Source organism: Crotalus tigris, unplaced genomic scaffold (assembly GCF_016545835.1).
Source record: "Crotalus tigris isolate CLP2741 ecotype Arizona unplaced genomic scaffold, ASM1654583v1 scf7180000024167.7108832, whole genome shotgun sequence".
Lineage (NCBI taxonomy): Eukaryota > Metazoa > Chordata > Lepidosauria > Squamata > Viperidae > Crotalus > Crotalus tigris.
In genome coordinates, this window is record NW_024100417.1 from 2,213,168 (window position 1) to 2,234,764 (window position 21,597).

The window sequence follows — 21,597 nt, forward strand, 5'->3', positions numbered from 1 at the left end:
TCTGGAGCAAGAAAAATAACAGAACATTTTTCTCCACACTCTAAATCAAAGCACTTCTTGATACAAAACCCCATTCTCTGAGTTGGTAGGTCCTAGCTGTGCCTAGCAGAAGCCACAAGGGGCAGATTTCCCAACACCAATGGTTGTATGTACTGTAGGCCTGGAATGTGGATGAGCATGTATATACTGTAGGTGTGAGCTGGAGAAATTAGGAATGTGTATTAGAGAGTGACAACCCCCCCCCCCAGTGTCTAATGTGTTTTTTTAATGGATTGAAAGGAGTTGTTTAAAAGTTGTTTTGCTTTTCTTGGTCAGGGGGAAAGTTGGTTTTTATTATTTTTATTATTTGCTATTTTTTATGTTCTTATCACTGCTGTGAGCCACCCAGAGTTATGGCCCATAAAACAGACGGCCATATAAGTCTCATAAACAAATAATATTACTCTCTTTTGTTGCCCAGGAACAAGATAATAATATAAATGGCAAGCATGCAAACAGAAGCTTCTGGGATAAGAAGAGGATGGGGTTTGTATCAAGAAGTGCTCTGATTCTGATTCTGTTTATCCTAAAACAGAAGTGGGATTGAGCTTCACACATTGATTTGAAGGTTTTGCAAGATTCTGTGGCTGAGATCTCAGGCTCCACTCTTGGCCTTGGCCATCTCTCTGTGTTTTGGCATCTCCAAAATGGGCAAATACTTCTTAACAAATTTCTACATATTCATCATGACATGTATATTGAACTGATGTATGGTCTTGATATTTCTCTTGCATATTAAATTTATTTCTTGCTTTCTGACAATCATTTAGTCTGGATGGTGCTGGATAGCTCTTTCTTGCATAGTGTAGCCAGGTGGTTGGAAAGTATAATTACTTGTTTTAAGATGTTTAACAAGAAAAAGGAAAACAAAACATCCACATACCCTGGAGGCACATACAACCACTCTAGACTATTGTAGAGTTTAGCATAAGTGCCTCCTGCTCTTCATACCAACAGCATGAGCTTCTCCCAATGGCCTTGCCTATGATTTATCTCTGCCACCCTCATACTTCCCAAAGCTTTTACACGTGAGAAAGCTGATTATGTCCTACACATGAATCTTTGAGCTTTGTCCAGGTCTGCTTAGGCCCGCTCATGTATGAGTAGTGCGTGTGGCTGTCTTAAGAACACACATGTACGGAATGCATGCATTCCTTCTCACAATCACCACACTCATTCCCCTTTTCATTCCTGGCCACAGCCCAGTCTCCGATTCAAGGTCTCCTTCAAATCGCACCACATATGACACTTAGCTAGTTCGCCTACTTTTTAAATGACAGGAAAATAGCTTCCATCGACCGGGTGCCCTCCAGCTGCCTCGGACTATGACTCTGCCCCCCGGTTTGGAGAAGGTTGCAACTCCTAAGCCAGACGCACGCCATGATACAGGCACCTGCACGGAGACAAAGAGCCTTCGCTCTCCGCCCCTGGAGAAGCGCGGATCCAAATCCCCGCGCGCTTAAGCGGCTGCCCTGCGGTTGCGAAGGCTCCTTCCAGCCCTCCCGTGGCTCCGAGGCTGACGCTCCGCCGGGCACCGGCGCAGAAAGAGGTTCCCGCGGGGGATCGGGCTGGGTGGGGGTTCCCCCTGTTTGCCGTAGGAGCAGCGCTGGGCTGAGGCGCCCCGGAGTTTTTATTCCGAAGGAGGTGGAGCTTCCCTGAAATCTCCCTCGATGGACTTGGGGAAAGAAAGCCCCCTTTTCTTCGGAAATCGCGGCGTGCGTGGCGAGAGAGTGCGCGCCACCTCCAATTAGCTCTCCGAGCTCGGCTTCTCGCCGCCGCGGCGCCCAGCGCTTTATGCCCGGCTGGTGCGTGGGTCACAGCGGCGCTTGAGCGAAGAAACACGTACCGTCAAGGGAACCAGGGAGAGCGCGCCTGCTCTGCCGCCCGCCCGCTGGGCCGGGGCTACGATTAGGACTCAGTGGCGGATTGGTCTCTCCGGCTAGCCGGCGCTCGGCGACTTGTTGAGAGGCGCCTCTCTCCCCGTTGCTCTCCCATGGAGGAGGACGTTCTGGACACACTCGAGGACATGGCGTCGGTGCAGGACTTCGACCCTCTCACGGGCAGCATCCCTGCCACCAAAGTGGAGATCACGGTCTCCTGCAGGTAAAGGGAGGCCGCCGTGGCCGTCGAGGAATGGGTGGGGTTTGCGGATGAGGAGGATGGGGGGGGGCTCAGTTGGAAGTAAGAGAGCGGCAAGTTTCTCGGCGCGTTAGCTGCCACGAACGTGGCACGCGAGGGGCGGCGGCTGTTTGCCGCCAGTTCGAAGTTTTCTGCCTCGGCAAACCTTTTAGCTTGCGCGGTTGGCTGCTTGGGAAACGGCTTGGGAACTTGAGGGAGGAAAAAAAAACAACAACACTGCGAAACGAGGTTGGGGGAGCCCGTCTCGCGCTAGCGGCGAGCTCGGATATCGCTCTGTTTGCAGAGGGGTCAGGTTCAAAGGCTCGTTGTGATCGACCCCCTCTGCCCCCCCCCCCGCCGCCGCCGCCTTCTCCTGGTTCACAAATAAGAACAAGGAGATTGCACGCACGTGCGCAAGTTCCAGGACGAGCCCGTGGGCGTGGTCTCGGGGAGCTGGCAGGTAGGGGGCGGGGCTCGTAGGTTCGGGAAGATCACACCTGTAGAAGTACGAACGGAAGCTGGGCCTTAATTAACCCCCTGGACGTGCAACTTGGTGTGACTGATTAAAGTTTCTAGGAGTGACTATTCCGTTCCAAATAAAAGTGAAGCTAGCCTCCCATATTATAGGTCATAGCCATGCAGTTAATGGGGGATAGGGAAAATTTTGGTCATCACACCACAAAAAAGATGTTGAGACTTTGGAAAAAGTTCAGAGAAGAGCAACTAAAATGATCAAGGGCCTGGAGACTAAAAAATATGAAGAAGGGCTGCAGGACTTGGGTTTGGCTAGTCTAAAGAAAAGAAGAAACAGGAGACCTGATAGCAATATTCCAGTATTTGAGGGGCTGCCACAAAGAAGAGGGCGTCAAACTGTTCTCCAAAACACCAGAGGGCAGGACAAGAAACAATGGTTGGACCAAACAGAGAAGCAACCTGGAATTAAGGAGAAACTTCCTAACAGCTAAGACAATTATCCAATGGAACAGCTTTCTTTCAGAAATTGTGGGCGCTTCATCACTGGAGGTTTTAAAGAAGAGACTGGACAGTCACTTGTCTGAAATGGTATAGGTTCTCCTGCTTGAGCACGTAGTTGGACTAGAAGACCTCCAAGGTTCTATGCTATGCTATGCTATGCTATGCTATGCTATGCTATGCTATGCTATGCTATGCTATGCTATGCTACTTTTGGGGATCAACTTTGTCAATCAACTGTTGGGGATAGATTTTCACGGTAAGAGCTAGATCCTGAAGACCTGCTTTGTCTAAGTGCCCCATTATTTTCAGTGTTGCAGATATTCTGCTGGAACAGCTGCATGTGAAAATGGGAAAGCCTGTAGGTTCAATTAAAAATGAATTCTCCTGATCTCAAGAAGGCCCTACTTGTATTCTTGTATCTCAGCCAGCAAGGCCAGGAAAGATCTGGAAAGTTGCTTCCAATGGGATGAAGGAGCTCTGAGTTACATGAACCGGTTTTGAACTGTTTCATTTGTTAAGAAGGATTGCCTGTGTGGCTCCAACAAACTTAATTCAAGGGAATATTTTACCTAGATTGTGCTGTGTAATGAACTGTGAGAGACGACCTATTCACAAATAATGAAATAAGGATGTATTTGGGGAAGAATAAAAACTCCTGAGCTATTAAACCTGCATTAAGGCATTTTTTATTACAGTATGCTGAATAAAAGTGGCTTTTGTAATACCAGAAGTCTACTGTTATACAAATTAACTTTAAAGCACTTTAAAATTCCAGGAAGTATTACAAATTCACTAACTGACATGGATCTAGGGCGTGTGGAAAACATATGGAGTATTTCTGCATGGAGAGCTAATACTGAACTCTTTCACACAGTTTTGAGGTAGAGGAATGGATGAATAGGTGGAAGTTGGTATAAGACAAGTTGCTGAGGAGTGGAAAAACTTGGATATTAGCCACTCCCCACTCCAGTCATGGAAGCTTACTAAGTGACTTTAGATCACTAGTTGGTGTCCTTTGACTCAACCTACCTCACAGGACTGCTGCTGTTAAAAAAAATGGAGGAATGGGTCTCAAATGTTCTGAGTGAAGCTCTCAACTTCAGCAATTTTAAGATGTTTGAAATCAACTTCCAGCATTTCCCTGGCAAAGTGCTAAGCTGGTGAATTCTGGAAGTTGAAGTCCAGGCAACTTAAAGTTGATGTTGTTGAGAAACGCTGACTTAGAAGAAAGACGGGATAAGAATGAAAAGGAATATTTGTACCTCAGGGTTGAAATGAGGGATCCTCGGTGCTCTCTGAGCTTGCTTGTTTTCTTGCAGATTATCCAAACTAGATAATATTATCAGTGCTTGGATAAGAGTCGGGAACAAAATATAAACAATAAGTAAGATATTTTGCAGCCTAAATATCTCTCTTTGGAGCAATTAAGAACCCCAGATTTTTTACATATCTGCAAATATTGAATATGGTTTGTGGTTTGCAGTTTAACCAGGATTGATGTTTTTGCATATATTATCCAAGATCATCTTATAAATTGCATCATAGGATAGATAACAGGTTCTCATAATTATATTTCATAGTGCTAAATCCAAAACAATCCATGTCACAAATTCCCATGTTTTGGGCAGATCTACACAGCAACCTTGGGTGAAGAGGGCCACTATCTGTTTGCAGAGAATATTTCTGTATGCTGTCACCTGTATGACATTGTCTAGCCACGGCTGAGGCAACCTGGGAATGTCTTGGGTGCTCTTCTTGGGAAGTGGTTTTTTTTTCTGTGCTCTCTCACTTCAGAAGCTGTGTGCTGGCATTGTAGAATGTGCTGAAGTGACATGATGTGTGTTGGCAATTGATTCTTCTAGTTTCCTGTGAGACCATCTCTTCCATCTGGTTTCTGACCTGTATTTCTATCCCTCAGTTGTGAGGGAGATCAGAACCCTGGCTACCATAGCCACTTGCCCTCTCTCCCCTTTTTAAAGGAGTTGGTTGTCTGGTTACCCAAGAGAATGTAAAGCCCTGAAATCGACTAGGATGTCCTTGGCTTAATGCATATAACTGGAAGTGTTACAGAAATAACTCATCTCTTGTTCCTGTAAAGCCTGCCTGGCTGGGAATGTCCTTCCCAATAGCTACTGCCACCAGGATCCCCAGTTCCTTATTTCTTCTTTTCCCATAATGTTCTTTGGGCAATTTACATTACTTACATGGATGCCCAGAGCCTCCCCTTTACTGAAAATCCACTTATTCCGTGGTACTTATCTAATGACTGTCCAAATCCAGACAACCACTAGAGAGCAGCCAAGAGATATAAAATCCCAAGTGCTTGCTGCCATCTTTGGTCAATATAATAAATAGGCAAGCAGCTGATAAATTGAAATATTTTTAAAAAAATCAGTTGGCATTATAGTGGGAAAGAAAACAAATGGGCGTGTTAGTAATGATTGTGCATGTCAATTAGAGGATTGAGGAGGATTTTCACATAGTGGATACTGTTTGACAGGGCTGGAACTTCAGCTGAGAGAACATCTCGGTTTGAGTGTTGTGCATTCAAGCTGTGCAGAGAAGAGCACAGCACAGAACCTTCTGGTTGCAGAGTAAAAACAGCAGACCCTGGGGCAGAGTGGTTTCTGCTGGCTCTTGAGGCAGGAAGAGAGCTGTGTTGATGTAATCTTCCAACCTTTTACATCCCTCTAAATACTTCTGCTGTCTAAGGTATCTTATGGGAAGGTCAGTTTGGTACACACCTTTTTGGAAATAACTGTTGTTGAGTTCCATAGGACACCTTCCTAACAACATGGGTAGAAATCTATTGATTTAATGTGAAATTTACAAAGGAAAGGGAATTGTCACCAACCATCAAGCAAAGTCTGCACTCTGGCACTATTCATTCGGACAAACAAAAAAAAGTCAGGAAAGAATGAACAGACTCAACCTGCTTGCTTTGTTATCTCAGTTGATGAAGAACCCTAGATAAACTAAAAGCTTGCATATCATATTTTTATGTTATTTTGGTTGGATTTCAGGTGAAGGAGTGAACGGATGCTTCATACAACCAGACTAGTCAGGTTGCATGGGAAAAGAGGATGAGAAATTGAGACAAGACAGTGCAGTAGGGACAGAGAAGTCACTGTAAGATTATGCATTCAAATATAAGCTTGTATATGTGATATATTCCATGTGAAAGTGTACATCTCCATACCCTAGAAGAAACATCCCTTTTCACTCCCTGCTAGTTAATTGATTTGGAAAAAGAAATCCCATTTCAATGCTAATATTCAACCATTTTTATCTTGACCCAAATACATTCCGTACATGCAGTTTTTGTAATTCTTTTTTCCACAGACAGAAGTGGAAGAGTTCTTTTGCAGACAGATTGGATTCAGAGTATTTTTAAAGCAGCAGGCCAAAGAATTCCTTTAGATAATCAGAGCTGCCTAATCCATTTGACAACTTCAGTACCTCTATTTGCACTGACTCAAGCAAACATCATAGTGTTTGTGCTACACTTTTGTGACTCGGGGACCTCGGCCTGTTAGTTTGTTAATGAAAACATTCCAAATAGTGTAGGAACTTGTGAGTAGTTCTAATTTTTCCCCTTGCATTGAAATTCTTTAAGGAGTATGACATTTTGGATCTTACATTCAGTCTGAAGTATTGCTTTTCTAGGTGTTGGCTAATTGGGTATAGTTAGCAGGGTCATTATGGAGTAAGCAGTGGATTGAATCATATGCAGTCATGGTTTTTAATAATTTGAACAAAATGGAACGAATGCTTTCCATCCTGAGTCACCCACGTTCATTCAACCATCCTTGCCCTGCTTTCAAATGGAGAGAACTCTTCTGAATAGGGCAGTAAGACTATATTCAACACCATGAGGTGATTGTGCCTCGTGCTTCACTACCTATCTGGGGGCTGAATGAAGGTGGTTTGTTGAATCAGCACAGTTGACCAACTTCATCTATCATTTTAAAACATAGCACATGTTTTCAAATACTTATGTTACATTCCTGTATTAGTCAGGTTTCGGTTGTTTTGATTTAATATGCTGTGTGGACACAGTCATTTTATTTATTAAATTTGTATGACCACCATCTTGACACATAATCCTGGATAGCTAACAATCAAATTAAAAATATCCAAAATAGCTATTTAAAAAAGCAATGTAAAGCAACATTAGTGATCATGAGTAGATCCTCACAGTTTTTGCTATGGTTTAAAATGCGACTTTCTGAAACAGTTTGGGTATCTCCTTTTTTTCCACTAACTCTAAACAGGCCCAGGCCCATCTTCTACTTTAGGAAAGGAAGTTCTTCCTCTTAAGCTAAACCTTTTCAGTTTGAGTTGTGATTTTAAATATAATTACAACATTTTAATGTTTTATTTTTACCTTTAGCCAACTCAGATGGCCTATGAATGGAACAGGAGCAGTCCATCAATAATAAAGAATATTTAATTGTCCATTTGTTCAAGTTATACGGCTATCTAAATGCATATATCATTGTCCTTTCCTGCAGAAGAGTAACATTCAATATCTGATACATTTCAGGGTAGGATCCATATAAAAGTTCACCCATGTTCTGTCCACCCACTGCAATTTTCAGAAACTGAATCTTCCTATGCTGCTTAAAACTAAAATTCACTGGACTACCATCACATATCACAGAACAGCTCAGACAATGTAGCTTTAGTGTCACTAGAAAAATCCCTTTGGTTGCTTAACTATATAGTATGTTGACCTCAGCTGTAGCCCTACAGCCATACATTCTAAGTTATTGTAAGAGCAAGTTGGCAACTTCCAAATTGCCTTCCCTAAAGAATTGCATCATAGCGTGAAGTTATTCGGTTACAAACATCCTCCAGCATTTAACTTTATGCCCACACTGGAACTGCAAATGTACAAGCTGCCATTTTACTACATGAATTTGCATTCAATTTCAGAGCTTGAATTAGGATTACAGCAGGGGTTCCCAACCCCCAGTCTGTGGACCGGCATTGGGCTATGGCATGCCAGAAATAGGGCCACACAAGCAAGCAAAACCTCATCCAGGGAATGCAGGCAGCATAGGGAACCATGCCTTCTCTGTTCTATGGAAAAACCTCTCTTCCTGGTGCCCCAAAGGTTGGGAGCACTGGTTTACAGCAATGAGAATTCATTCATGTTTGGCATTTACATTGTACTACAGTTCATGTGTAGCTATGAGATACAGTTAGCTATGGTGAAGAATCCAATTAGTATATTCTAGGGTCTTTTCAACAATGGCTAAGTCTAGGGCAGGGCTTTTCAACCTTTTCACCCATTGTACCACTTTTAGGAGATGGCAGTATCCGAGTACCACCAGTCGCCTAGCAAGGTGTCAAAAACTTGATGACCACAAAAAAAAAAAAGGAAAAAAGTGATAAAGTACAGGTAGTCCTCATCTTACAATAGTTCGCTTAGTGACTATTCGAAGTTACAGTGGCACTGAAAAAAGTGCCCCCCAAGCCACAGCCGAGCAAGCCTGCCCACCCGGCTGCGCTCTTTCTCCTGTCCGAGGTTTTCATTGTTGTGAGTATTTCTGTTGAGGATTGGCAGCGGGGGTGGGGTGGGGGGTGTTTGATTTTTATTCCCCCTGTCTGCTAGGTGGTTGCAGCAGTTTTTGGTCACTTCACATGACCCTGGGACATTGTGACCGTCATAAATATGAATCAGTTGCCAAGCATCTGAATGTAAATCACAAGACCCTGGAGAAGCTGATCGGCACTTTGTCTGGGCTCAGCAGAAGCACCAGGATCAGCGCCGAGCTCCAGCTAGAGCCTGGGGCTGATCCTGGTACTTCCGCTGAGCCCTGATAGCCCTGCAGCTCCAGCCATCTCTCACTCAGGCTTGTGCGGTGCTACCACCGGTTCAGCTCATTCCCCTCCCCGCTATCACTTTTCTAGGATGTTCGCGTACCACCTGCCAGGTGCCAATGTACCACAGGTGGTACCCGTACCACTGGTTGAAAAGCCCTGGTCTAGGGTTCCATACATGGATAATGAAGTTGAGCAGAAGTCTTGTATTTTGCTACCACTTTACTGATTGTCTTCAGCCCAGATGTTTTAAGGAGAGTATATACCAGTGATGGCAAACCTATGGCACGGGTGCCAGAGCTGGCACTCAGAGCCCTCTCTGTGGGCACGCGTGCTGTCGCCCCACTCCTAGGCCTTCAGCTGGATTTTATAAAACCTTTTCGCTTTAGGCCTCTGCCGCCGTGTGCAAAAAAAAAAAAAGTTCAATCAATCAGTCAATTTCAACTTCTCGCGGGAAAAAAAGAGATCTTGCAAAGTTGGAATTAATTGATTGAACTTTTTAGTCCCACCCAGTCTTCCATTACCATCGCAGCCACGCCCACCCAGTGGGCCACACCCAGCCAATGGCCATAGCCACCCGGCACCCAATGATGCATAAATGGGTTTTGGGTTGCAGTTTGGGCACTTGGTCTCTCAAAGGTTCGCCATCGCTGGTATATACCCTCTGGAAGTACAAAATGCATGTACAGAATTCCCTTTAAGCAAAAAGGCATCGCTCGTCTGTTCTGTAACTAAGCACTAGCTCAGATATTGTTAACTACAGACAAGCCTATTATGCCTGAAGCTCACTCTTCAATTTAGCAGGATTCCCACACCTGCTAAGATTTTTGTGTCTGTTTCGGGGAGCCAAATTAGAAGTGGCAGTTAATTGTGAGAATGTATTTAACCTGCACTTTAAAAAAAAGTAAATGGCAATTTCAAGGGAGCCTGGGACAATTTATGTTCTATGGTCCAAACAGAGTTCTTGATTTAGAAAGCTATAGGGAGCAATTGATATCCCAGCTGAAATAACATAAAAGGGTTGATGAACTAGATTAAGCATTTAAACCAGAGAATCCCAGTTGCCACATTCACACATCTCGCATTTTCCCTGCATTTACTCAGTTCACCTAATTTGCAGACACAGTGAACCACAAACTTAAAGGGGCGAGTTTGGACAGTATATATCAAGCTTTGTGGCTTAACAAGTTTGTGCTTCATTGTATGGCACAAAGGCAGTCAGAGGTTCAGAGTTCTGAAAAGCTGTGAGTACAAAGATGATCAATTCGTTAGCACTGAGGATCCGATCCTTCAGCTTCCATGCTTATGAAGGCGAGGTGTTTCATTCAAACCTGCATCAATCTGAATTGGGGAAAAGTACTGATAATCATTCCATCTGTGCAACTGTTAAAGCAGGGTTAAGCCTTTTGTGGTCTCACAGCCACACAACATTTCCAGATTCTTTCTTTCTCTGTTTATGTATTCTTTAAAATTCTTGACTGCACCGCTGAATTTAACAATTCTGTCATTTTGAGACAGGAAGCCCATGAAAAATAGTACTATAAAATAAAACTAGATAAAATTTCTTTCTTTCTTTCTTTCTTTCTTTCTTTCTTTCTTTCTTTCTTTCTTTCTTTCTTTCTTTCTTTCTTTCTTTCTTTCCTTCTTTCCTTCCTTCCTTTCTTCCTTCCTTCCTTCCTTCCTTCCTTCCTTCCTTCCTTCCTTCCTTTCTTCCTTTCTCCAACCCTGCCCCAAACCCATATAGTTTTAGTTCCATCCTGTTGCATGTCATGGTCCATTCATTTTGCATCACTCTTTTGGAGCTTTTGCCCCCCCCCCCCCCTCAGCTCATTAAGTGCATAAAGAAGCTGTCTGCCAAACGTTTTCAGCCCTGCTAAAAGGCCAGATATTGAAAGCCTGATAATCTTTTTCCATAATTCAGCTATATTGTATTATCCATATGGAAAACTTCTGAGATCTAGTCCATTATTGATTGCTTTGGCTTCTGACAGCTCCCAGAGGTATAGGAAGATATTTTCCCAGATCTGCCCCAGGAGTTTATATTACGGACAAGAAATCTGACTTTGGATGGATGTGATCTGTCAGTGCACAGTACTGTGGGTTTCCCGAATATGCCTTTACTTTTTTTAAACACTTCCATCTATTTGGTTTTGATTGTCTCTTCCCTACCCCAGCATTTGCACTGGAACTTTGCTAAAATATTTGTGTGGCGTTATATGCTTGTTGATTCTTTGATATGAAGATTGAAGCTGTGCAGTATTACAGAGTAGATATGAGCAATTGATGAATTTCATATTTGAACAGTTTCAGAACCTCTGGTGAATAGTATCAGAGATTAATATCTTGTTATATTGTTTAACTTATCACTTTATCCTGAAAACTTCCATTGGCTTTTCAGTTTGTAATTGTTCCCCTTTCTCATTATTATCTGAAAAACAAAACAAGTTGGAGTGAGTGTCTCCTTAGTAACCCCTTTCCTAAAAGCAAATTTAAAAACTCCCATTCATTTATCTGTCATCTAATGGAGTTTTGTGGCCCCCATGGCCCTACTGTTTGTTCCAAGATATCCTTTTAGATAATTGTCTCTTCCATGTGCTTCAGTTCTTTTAAAACCTGAAAAGGTTTTAAAACAGATCCATGCCTACGCATCCTTTTTCAAGGGGAGACTATGAAGAATTGAGGCAAATGAAGATGGCAGAAAATGAATCCATAGGCATTATTGACATATTAAAAATAAATCACTAGGAAAAGGGAGGTAAAACACTTTCTCACAATTTAAATATCACCTATTCCAGTGGTGGCGAACCTATGGCAAGGGTGCCAGAGGCAGCACTCAGAGCCCTCTCTGTGGGCACTCGCGCCGTCGCCCCAGTCCTAGGCCTTTAGCTGGGTTTTATAAAACCTTTTCGCTTTAGGCCTCCCACCATGTGGAAAAAAAAAAAAGGTTCAATCAGTCAATTTCAACTTCTCATGGGGAAAAAAAAGATCTTGGAAAGTTGGAATTGATTGATTGAACTTTTTAGTCCCACCCAGTCTGCCATTACCACCATAGCCACGCCCACCCAATGGGCCATGCCCACCCAATGGGTCACACCCACCCGGTACTCAACGATGCATAAATGGATTTTGCGTTGCAGTTAGGGCACTCGGTCTCTAAAAGGTTCGCCATCATTGACCTATTCACTGAAAGATCTATCTTACATTTCAATATTTAATGGTAGCATTCCTGGCAGCTAACAACTGAATCAGGTACTTGTATTAATTTTATTTGTATATTTTAGGAAATATGGACAATAAAACTGTAGCAGTTCTATGATTTTTTCCAGTTTCTTTAAAAACTTTCAGCCAAAATGGTTGTCTAATTGGGTCCTATAATTAAAAATGGCAAAATATGGTAGTTTATCTGCAACTCCACCAATACAGTCTGTGGGAGGGTTATATAATTCCATATATAAATTTATGATACAGTTGTACTTGGAATATTGTGTGTAGTTGTAATCATTGTCAACAATCTTATTGCAGAGCTGTAAAAGATGCAGGCAAGAACAACTAAAGCGATTAAGAAGCGAGGGCAGTTTTCCTGTGAGAGAAGACTGCAATCTTTGGAGCTTTTCAATTAAGGAAAAAGGAATCATGATGAAGTTTTTTAAAAACATGAGAAGAAATTTTTTCCCCAGTCAGGGCACCTCCAAGATTTATGGACTTCATTTCTTATAACTCCTCAGATAATCTGGCTATTACTGACAATTCTGAGAGTTGAAGTTTTCTGGATCTGGAAGGTGCCCAAGTTGAAGATTGTGGATAGTTTTTTTTTTCTTTCCTTCTCTAATATTAAAACCAGAGGAAACCATTTATATGATTTGGATAAGAATATTAGTGAATCAAATTTAGAAAGTCTCCAAGAAAGAACGTTTAATCATTGATCAATGAAACAAAGGATTTGGGGAAGAAAAGGTTAAAAGGCTTCGTTTCTTAGCCTAAATCTGAGTGAAAGTCAGGAAATGCCTCAAAATGAACAGTGTTAGAATCATCATGCAGACATGCTTAAAAAGAAAGGTGTCTGCAAAATCACAGAAATATCCTTAAACAAGTCTCTGTACATATATTTCAGCTATTGCGGACTAAAATTTTATACAAATCACTATCAGGAAAATAAAAATGGATAAATATTGTATGCTTGAAACAAGAATGTATAATAATTTTAGTGAGAAAGTGACTTTCAGTTTATCTCTTCATAGATCTCTGGAACTAGCCAGAAAAATAGTACAGTAGAGTAGGAAGAACTCCAAATGGTGAACTATTGCTAAAGCTATTGTCATTCTTCTTACTCGCATCTAGTTCAGATGTGTTCAGAGGTTTTACAAGCCTTGATGTAGAAATGTATTAGTAATTTGATTGTCTGAAGGCTGACCAGTGCTAAATCAACTTGGTAGTCTTTTGATATGATTTTTTGCCCATTTTAAATGCAACAGATTTGTGCTCTAAGAAAAGGAAAGGAAGACACTTTTTGCCTCAGAGAATGAAATACTGTAGACATAAATGCTGTGCATATAAAGCCCCAAGAGATTCATCTTAATGGAAATGTAGCAATATATTTCAAAAAAAATCCCAGGTGCTGCTATGAGCTGCTAAACTATTAGCTAAAATAAAAGTATATGCATGGGTTTGTTTATTATACAGTAATTGCTTACCATCCATTGAAATTAAATATGGATGTCCTAGCTGCATGTGATGGGCTATACAAGATTTTTCTCATATTCCTAAGAGTGCCTAAAATTCCTAAGAATGCCTAAAGTCCACTCTTTCTACAGCATTTATTCTGTAGTTGGTCCTATGTCCATGAGAGTAAAAGAGGAGAACAGATCGCAGGAGAAGCCAAGATGAGAATGTGCAGCTAATCTATTCAATATTATCATAATATAATAAAAATGCAAAATTCAACAGAGAGAGACTATGAATGTAAATTCCAGCCTAGAATGTATAATCCACAGCCATAATAGATGGCAATGATAAATTATATTTGATTTAGGAGCCCTAAAATAACAGTTCATTCCTGTAGTGGCAAATAAACTCAGTGCTTGGCCTTTTAACACACGTAAAAGCAGAAGTCAGTGGTTTTGGCACGCCCTCTGTGTTCTGCTTAGAACTTGGTTATATTGTGATTATATTGCTGCTTCCAGTTTTGTATTGATTAAATGTGGTCTCCCAGCTCTTTTAGCTTTTAGGATGTGCAACTGTAAATGCCCATCTGATAGGGTCAGGGCACTGATTAGTGTAGTTGAAAGTGTCCCAGAGATGAGATGTTACTTACATATCTTTTGCACTTAGTATCTCTGATTCTCCAAGTTGGTCAGAATCTAAACAGCAGACAGTTTTGGGAACCATTTTCTAGTGAAAACAGAAATAATCTATTAGAATATTTTGCACCTTTAGTATATTTTGTACATTTGTTTGGGTCATCTTTACTGAAAACAAATAGTTATAATTGGAAAAGTACAGAAAGGGGCAACCAAAATTGCGTTTTTTAAATATAAACAATGGGCCACATCAAATCTTTCTGAATCCCTTTTCTAAAAATCAAATCATAGTTCCAAAAAACAATACATGCCACAATTTGAAAGAACAAATTAAATATTAATATAGGCTATGGAATGAGATGAGATGTTTCACATATCATATAGATTTGCTATAATAAGATGTATTAATGGTCAGTATAGATCTTTTAGAAGTTTAGAAAAGGCTTTTCCAGTTTGGTGTCTTCCAAATGTGTTGGATTCAACTTGTATCTGTCCCAACTTGCATTTCCATAAGTGGTGGATTACATTCAAAGGGTTTAAGTCTATGACAGCCCAATTCTATTTTGAATTGTTTATTTGGAAATCGAGTATATCTCAGAGACTTATTCCCAGTTAGGTATTTATAGCATCATAGTCTGATAAACCTTGTTATAGGTTCTCTGAGTACTAGATGCTAAGTGCCTAATACTGAACTGCTGAGTATCACAAGGGAAACAAATTAACTACAGGTTATCCAATATGAGATGCAAAAATCTAGATGACCTCTGGATGGTAGGAGAGAAAGAGAGAGAATAACTGTAAAATAACTCAAGGTCAACATCTTCATGTCTGGCTTATGTATTCCTGGAAATTTTTAGCTGACATCTTGCTGGAATGCTGGCAAGGGAATGCTTACAAGGCTAGCCTGATAGTATCTCCCGCATTATGTAAGATATGATGCAGAACAGGGATTTTTCCCTGTGCCTACTTCTTTTTATACTCAAAGTATATGAAAATTTGTGTGAACAAGATAAGCTCTGATGGGACTTTGTAGGAGCACCTGAAATATACACTATGCTTGTGTGTGTGTGTGTGTGTGTGTGTGTGTGTGTGTGTGTATTTCTTGCTGTTTTTAATAAGTTAAGGAAGTGCAGAGCAAACATCTTATGTTTAAATGACCACTTTTGCCATTTTTATTAACGTGTATTGTTTTTGATGAGAGGAGACATGGGTTAAAAATTTCAGAATTGAAATACAGGATTAGATGCGGAAATCTGCTGTCTCCATAATTCATTAAACTGGGATTTACATTTTTAAATTGGAAGAGCACCTTTTCCCCCAACCCATCAGTTTGTTGAAAATCCATAAAGTTTGCATCGCTCAATTTTTTTTGATTTTCTTTTCTTTTCCTCAAGGGAGGTATCAGAGGGCATTTTGATGCTTAACATTTGTAAATCCTCTGATATATTTATTTCAAAGCACTTCAGATGCATTATCTAGCTCTTAATTTTTGCAGCAACCCTGCAAGCTCTCTTCACCTTAACTTTCTTTGGTATAAGAGAGAGGGAGAGAGAGAAAAATACTTCCAGGCTTTTAAGATTCTGTTATTATAGCCTATATCAATAACATACAGTTTCAGTATTTCTTGTGGAGTTTGTTTCCTGACCTGGTCTACTTTAGGGCTGACACTATTTAGAGAAGTTACCTGAGTTTAATTTTTGGACATTTCAAGGAGAATCATAGAACTCAGTGCAATAATATTTCTGTGAAACTAACAAAGTATATACTTCCCTTGGAACTTGATTATTTCTTGCATTTGTAATCTTCATGGGTCAGACTTGGATTAAATATAGAGGGGCATCTGATTTTGTCACCAACTGTTCTTACCAGTTGACAAATTTCATCTCTTATTACTACAGATACTCTGGCCACTTAGGGAGAGGGAAAGCACAAAGGAATTACTAGTATAGCAAATAGATTGGTTAGCCTGGTGATGAAAAAGAAGATCCTACTAGATCTTAGCAATCCATAATGATTAATGATAGAGGAAAGATCTCCTGAACTTTATCTTGCTTAAGGACAAGTAGTGGTGGTACTCTATACGTAAATCGCTCATACAACATATGTCTTGAGCTTCAGCTTATTGTGCTTTCCTGCTTCTCTACAGATCATTGACAAGATGATGGAGAACTAGTTTGGGGTTATTCTGGAAGGTTAAAAGAATGCCCAGCTTTTCTATAAGCTTACCCTATTCTGAAAGTCCTCTGCAATGCTTTTCTGCTGCTGTTTTACTTTTTTTTAATGAGTTTTCTTTTGTTCCCAAGACTTCCAGTCTTCATTTCCATGTGATATATTAAGTCATGGCTCCTGCTTATACTGGGCTGCATGGCACAGATGAAGATAGACTAAAAGCACTGTTACAGGAGAAAATGCTTGGCTAAAGGGAGAGTCTCATTAACTGAGGAGTCCTTGAGGGAGTAATAAGCACAGCTTCGGTCCTCTTTCAAGTTGTTTGGTTTCTGAAAGGAAGCAAAAGGTTGAGATCCTAGCATGCCTATGGGATGCCTGACAAATTATCCAGTCTAAGGTTCTTTCTCTTTAGTACAAAGGAATCTGGATGAAAGCAGGGTGATTTACCCTATGATGATGTCCCAGATTGTGTTTACCTGGAGCAATTGAGAATGCCAAGCATGTTACGAGGGCTCTGCTTTTGGAATTACCATCTCTTTACAATAGAAAAACAGACATCAGAAGTCCGATTGGGTTTTCTTTTTTAACACAAGGAAATATTAAAAGGAAGGGGCTAATTTCTGTGCCAGCTTTTGGCATCAGAAGCATTTAAACAGAATTCTCCAAGGATACTCAAATTTCCCTCTGCATTCTTCAAGAGATATTAATCCCTTCCATCCATTGCATAGGACCACATGTGCTGTCAAGACAAAACATATAACTTGAAATGTGCTTTCTTGGTGTTTTATTAGTGTAGCTACTATTCCAGCATGAAGAGTATTTCAGTTGTAAAACCAGTAGGAGGGGATGGTTCTTGTTGCTTAGCATTAGTAAATGCAGAAATAAGAATACCTTGCTGCGTAGAAGAAATTGCATCCCAGAATATTTTTAGTTTTCTGAATATATTTGGTGATCCTGATTAATCACAGATCCTGGCTTTCTTGGACTTAAGCTTCTTAAAAAGTATCCAAAATAAATAGGAAATAAAGTAGAATGTAAGTGTCACATTTGGAAGACTTGAATTTTGGTAGTCTTGCTTTGTCATGAAACCTTGGGTGGTCAGACAGTCTCTTTCCATTTAATCCATCTTGTGGATTAAGTTATAAAGAGGGTGATGATAACATGTAGCCATGGACAGCTGTGGAAGGCAAGGGGGGAGGGTAAGAGATGTCATGAAACATGTTATATATCATTATAGACAGTGGTGGGATTCAAATATGTGAACAACCGGTTCTCTGTGTGGATGCCGCTTCTGGAAGTCCATTCTGGGCCCAGGCAACTAAAAATTAGCTCTGCCAAACTGGCGCAAACTGGCTGAATCCCACCACTGATTATAGATGATATTAGGAATTGCCTCATTGCAATAAGGGCAGCAAAACCAGTTTGGTTTAGTGGTTAAGGCACCAAGCTAGAAACTAAGAAACTGAGTTGTAGTCCTGCCTTAGGCATGAAAACTAGATGGATGACTTTGGGCCAGTCACTTTCTCTCAGCTCAAGTCATCTTACAGAATTGTTGTTCTGGATAAAATAGAAGGAGAGAGGAATATTAGGTATGTTCACTGCGTTAGTTATTTATAAAAGTAATAAAGGTGGGTTAAAAAAAATCTTTTTAAAAAATCAATATTTCTCTAACCTTAACTGTAGTTCACTGATAGCAGTACAACGACCTTATTTAGGGTGATCCCATCCCTACTAGTCAGTGACCAGGTCTAGAACCATCTACAGGGCTGTTGTGAAGATTATTTTGGATATTTAGTGAATAACATTGCTCAGGTCTGCTCCAAGCTGGACTCGACCTGGGCAGATCCAGGTGAGATGCCTGGTACACAATCTTATGGTCTGATCTGGGATGAGTTTGAACATGGTACAGAATTCTCTGTGCTGTAAGCCTGGCCACCTGTTTGTTGGATACAGATCCCTAGTGAATCATGAAATCAGCCAGGAAGATGACCTGTACGTGGGTCCATGCTGTGATGTCAGCTTCTTTGAGGGAGGAGTAATACCTCTAGCCTTGAAAGAGGCAATGCTACCTCCCTTTCTCAAGAGGCTAAGCTTGGACCAAGTAGTCTTTTTTAAATACAATTTTTACTGAAGAAATTTTTAACAAGATAAAAACAATATAAATATTTGAAAATAAAAAAATTAAAGAATTTGAACAAGTAAGAAAGAAAATAGAAATAGAAAAGAAATAAAGAAGCAATTGATCTTTTTGACAGCAGTTATAAATGCATTTAAGTTTCACCCTCCCTCTCTAAGGTTACATCAAAATTTCTTTCTTTCCGTGAGTTATCTTTTCTAATATTCAAAACCATAAATGATAAGTTCGGGTTTTTTTCATCTTTTATTCTCCATGTACTTGTTCTAGCAACTCTCAAGAGGATAGCCATTTTTCTTTACCTACTGTTTCTTTCTTGTAAAATGCTTCTTATGCTGAAACTCGTAAAGGTGTTTTCAGGCACACTCTGGACTTATATCTGTTTCACATTCTTAATATGATACTTCTAATATTATGAATCTTAAAATCTACATTAACCTTAACTTTATTATACCATAGAAAAACCATAATCTTTAAACCTCATATTGTGCCCTTTCGTTCTTCCTTGTTTTTTTGCATCTTGAAGCATTTTATATTTAACTCTTAGTTCTTTCTCCTTGCCATTAAAAATTAGATATATCTTTCTGCCATTGTTTAAATGGTACATCAATTGTCATTATAGGCATTGTTTGAAATAAAAAAAACCTCTCCCAAACAATGACAATTGTAGTTTCTCCTATCTTAACATGTTCCTCTTGATTTTATTCCATGTTTTAACATAATTATTCTGGTATAACATACAATTCATGTTAGTTATAGTAATACCAAAGTATTTAACCTTTTCTCAATCTTAAAACCATTTTTCCATCAATTCCATTTGCTTTTTGATGTTCATATTTCTTACTAATACCTTTGTCTTTTGGTTATTAATGTTAAAGCCAGCTAATAACCCCAACATAATTTTTTCCATTAATATTTCTATTCCTTCCAGAGGATCTTCCAAAATAATCACAAGGTCGTTAGCAAAAAACCTTTAAAGTGTGAGTTTCTTTTATAATCTTCACTCCAGTAATAATCTCATCTTGCCTTATATTCAATACTTTTGCAGCTAAAATAAATGGCAATGGTAACAAAGGGCATCCTTGCCTGATCCCTTTCTGTATCTCCAGGATTTTGGTAATCCGCCATTCATAACTATCTGTGCCTTTTGTGAAGTATAAATCCATGTTACCCATTTGATAAAATTCTCACCAAAGCCTGTATCTTCCCAAGTTTTAAACAAAAAAGTCCAGATCAAATTGTCAACGGCCTTTTCTACATCAGGAAAAACTAGTGCTGCTTGCTTTTCATTATGTTGTTTTAAATATATCCAATACATTTCTAATATTGTCCCTTAGAACCAGTGGTCTTGAATGATGGGACTTCTCCTTGTTGAGAAGTTGGTTGGATTGCCATGTTTAGAATCCTGGAGGAAGCAGATTATCTCAACTTGTTTCAGTCAGGTTTCAGGACTGGATTCAGGACAGAGACAATCTTGGTTATGCTTGTTGAAGACCTTTGGCAAAGCTGGGATGGAGGTGATCTATCCTTGTGCTTCTTGATTTCTCAGCTGCTTTCAGTGCCATCAACCACAGTATCCTTCTAGGCTGGCTCTGGGCAGTTGGCAACATCTTGCAAAAGTTCTTTTCCTCTCTTCAGCTTCGGTTTGCATTAGTGATGGTTGGGGATGGAGAGGTTACTCTCCAGGTCCCTCTTTTGTGGTATTCCACAGGGCTTAATGCTCTCTCTATTCATCTTCAACATATACATGAAACAAAGGGTGAAATTATTTGCTGGTTCAGTATCATGATGATGATAATCAGTTATATCTTTTGACCTCAGACCAACTAAGAGCATCTATCAAAGTCCTGTCCCAGTGCTTACATATCCGAATGGGGAGGAATCCTCTAAGTTCTACAAAGACTGAAAAGCTGTGGATATTAATGTCACCTAGTTCTGAGGAAGTTCCAAATTTAACCTGGAGTGAAATTGCACTTCTTTATTCAAGGATAGTGCACAATCTGGGGGTCTTCTTGGACTTATCAGTACACTAGTTGCATGCTTTCTTGGATCAGGAGGCCCTTCAGACAGTGGTTCATGCCCTAATCACCTCAAGGGTCAACTACTGCATTGTGCTGTATATGGGACTACATATACCTTGAAGTTCACTTGGCGGTTTCAACTGATCTAGAAAGCAGCAGTGAAGGCAATTGTTTTCTCTTGTCCTTACTGCATTTGGTTCAATTATATTGTATTTTATTTTCTTTATTATGTTCTGAGCCACATAGAAGCAATTCCGAAGTTGGGCAATACCTAAATTAATTAAGCTAAAACCAAGCCAAAGTCAGTCATGTTGAAAAAAAATGTAAGGTTTGTTTTTCTTTTCTAGTCAATGTTCAGTTTTTCCTCCGTTATAACTTCCCCCATTTTGATCTTCTATTGATTTAGAGATAGGAAAAGAGCTTGGAAAAAAAAAGGGATAAAATATGCAGGGATAAAATTATTATGTAATTATAGTCACTCATTGTACCAAGCCTCAATCTCATATAATAGCAATTACGTGTAATGTGAAGTAAACAATAATATTTATGACAAGGAGGAAAGAACTGTACAGTCTTGCTGAAGTTCTTTTTTTTACTTACAGAAATGACTTGTCACAAAAATTTGCATGGAATTTTTAGTGTTGATTCTTTCTGATATATGAACAGTTTGTAGGGAAAAAAACCACCATGTTTTTAATTAGTGTTTATTGGCTAAAAAAAAGAAGACAAATGGTTAAGTCTTGCCTGGATGGCTTGTCTGCGCAGTCGCTCAGCTCTATTTGTCTTTCCATATGCTCTCTTTTTGGTTGGCAAATCTACTTTTGGAATGATGGTATCTGTGTCGCACCAGTGCAAACTCTATATGCATGATAAGCCTCTAAACTAGCCAGCTAGTGTAATTTTTTTAAAAAATATCTTACAGAATCAGATTTTCTCGATCAAGTTTCAAAGCTAAAGGAACCAATTTTATTTGTTTACAGATTTAAAGCCAACTTGGGGTGGTGTGCAATTTTCA

The 21,597-nt window shown here is 40.0% G+C and overlaps 1 protein-coding gene across 1 annotated transcript in view; it reads left to right on the top strand.

Moving 5' to 3' along the window:
* The first annotated feature begins 794 nt into the window (after window positions 1-794).
* LOC120299010 (copine-5) overlaps window positions 795-21,597 on the top strand; it is a 129,745-nt gene continuing 108,942 nt past the window's right edge. Inside the window, exon 1 of the mRNA XM_039323355.1 lies at window positions 795-2,142. Within this exon, the coding sequence (XP_039179289.1) occupies window positions 2,033-2,142 (110 nt within the window). The 5' untranslated portion in view covers window positions 795-2,032. The remainder of the gene's footprint in view (window positions 2,143-21,597) is intronic.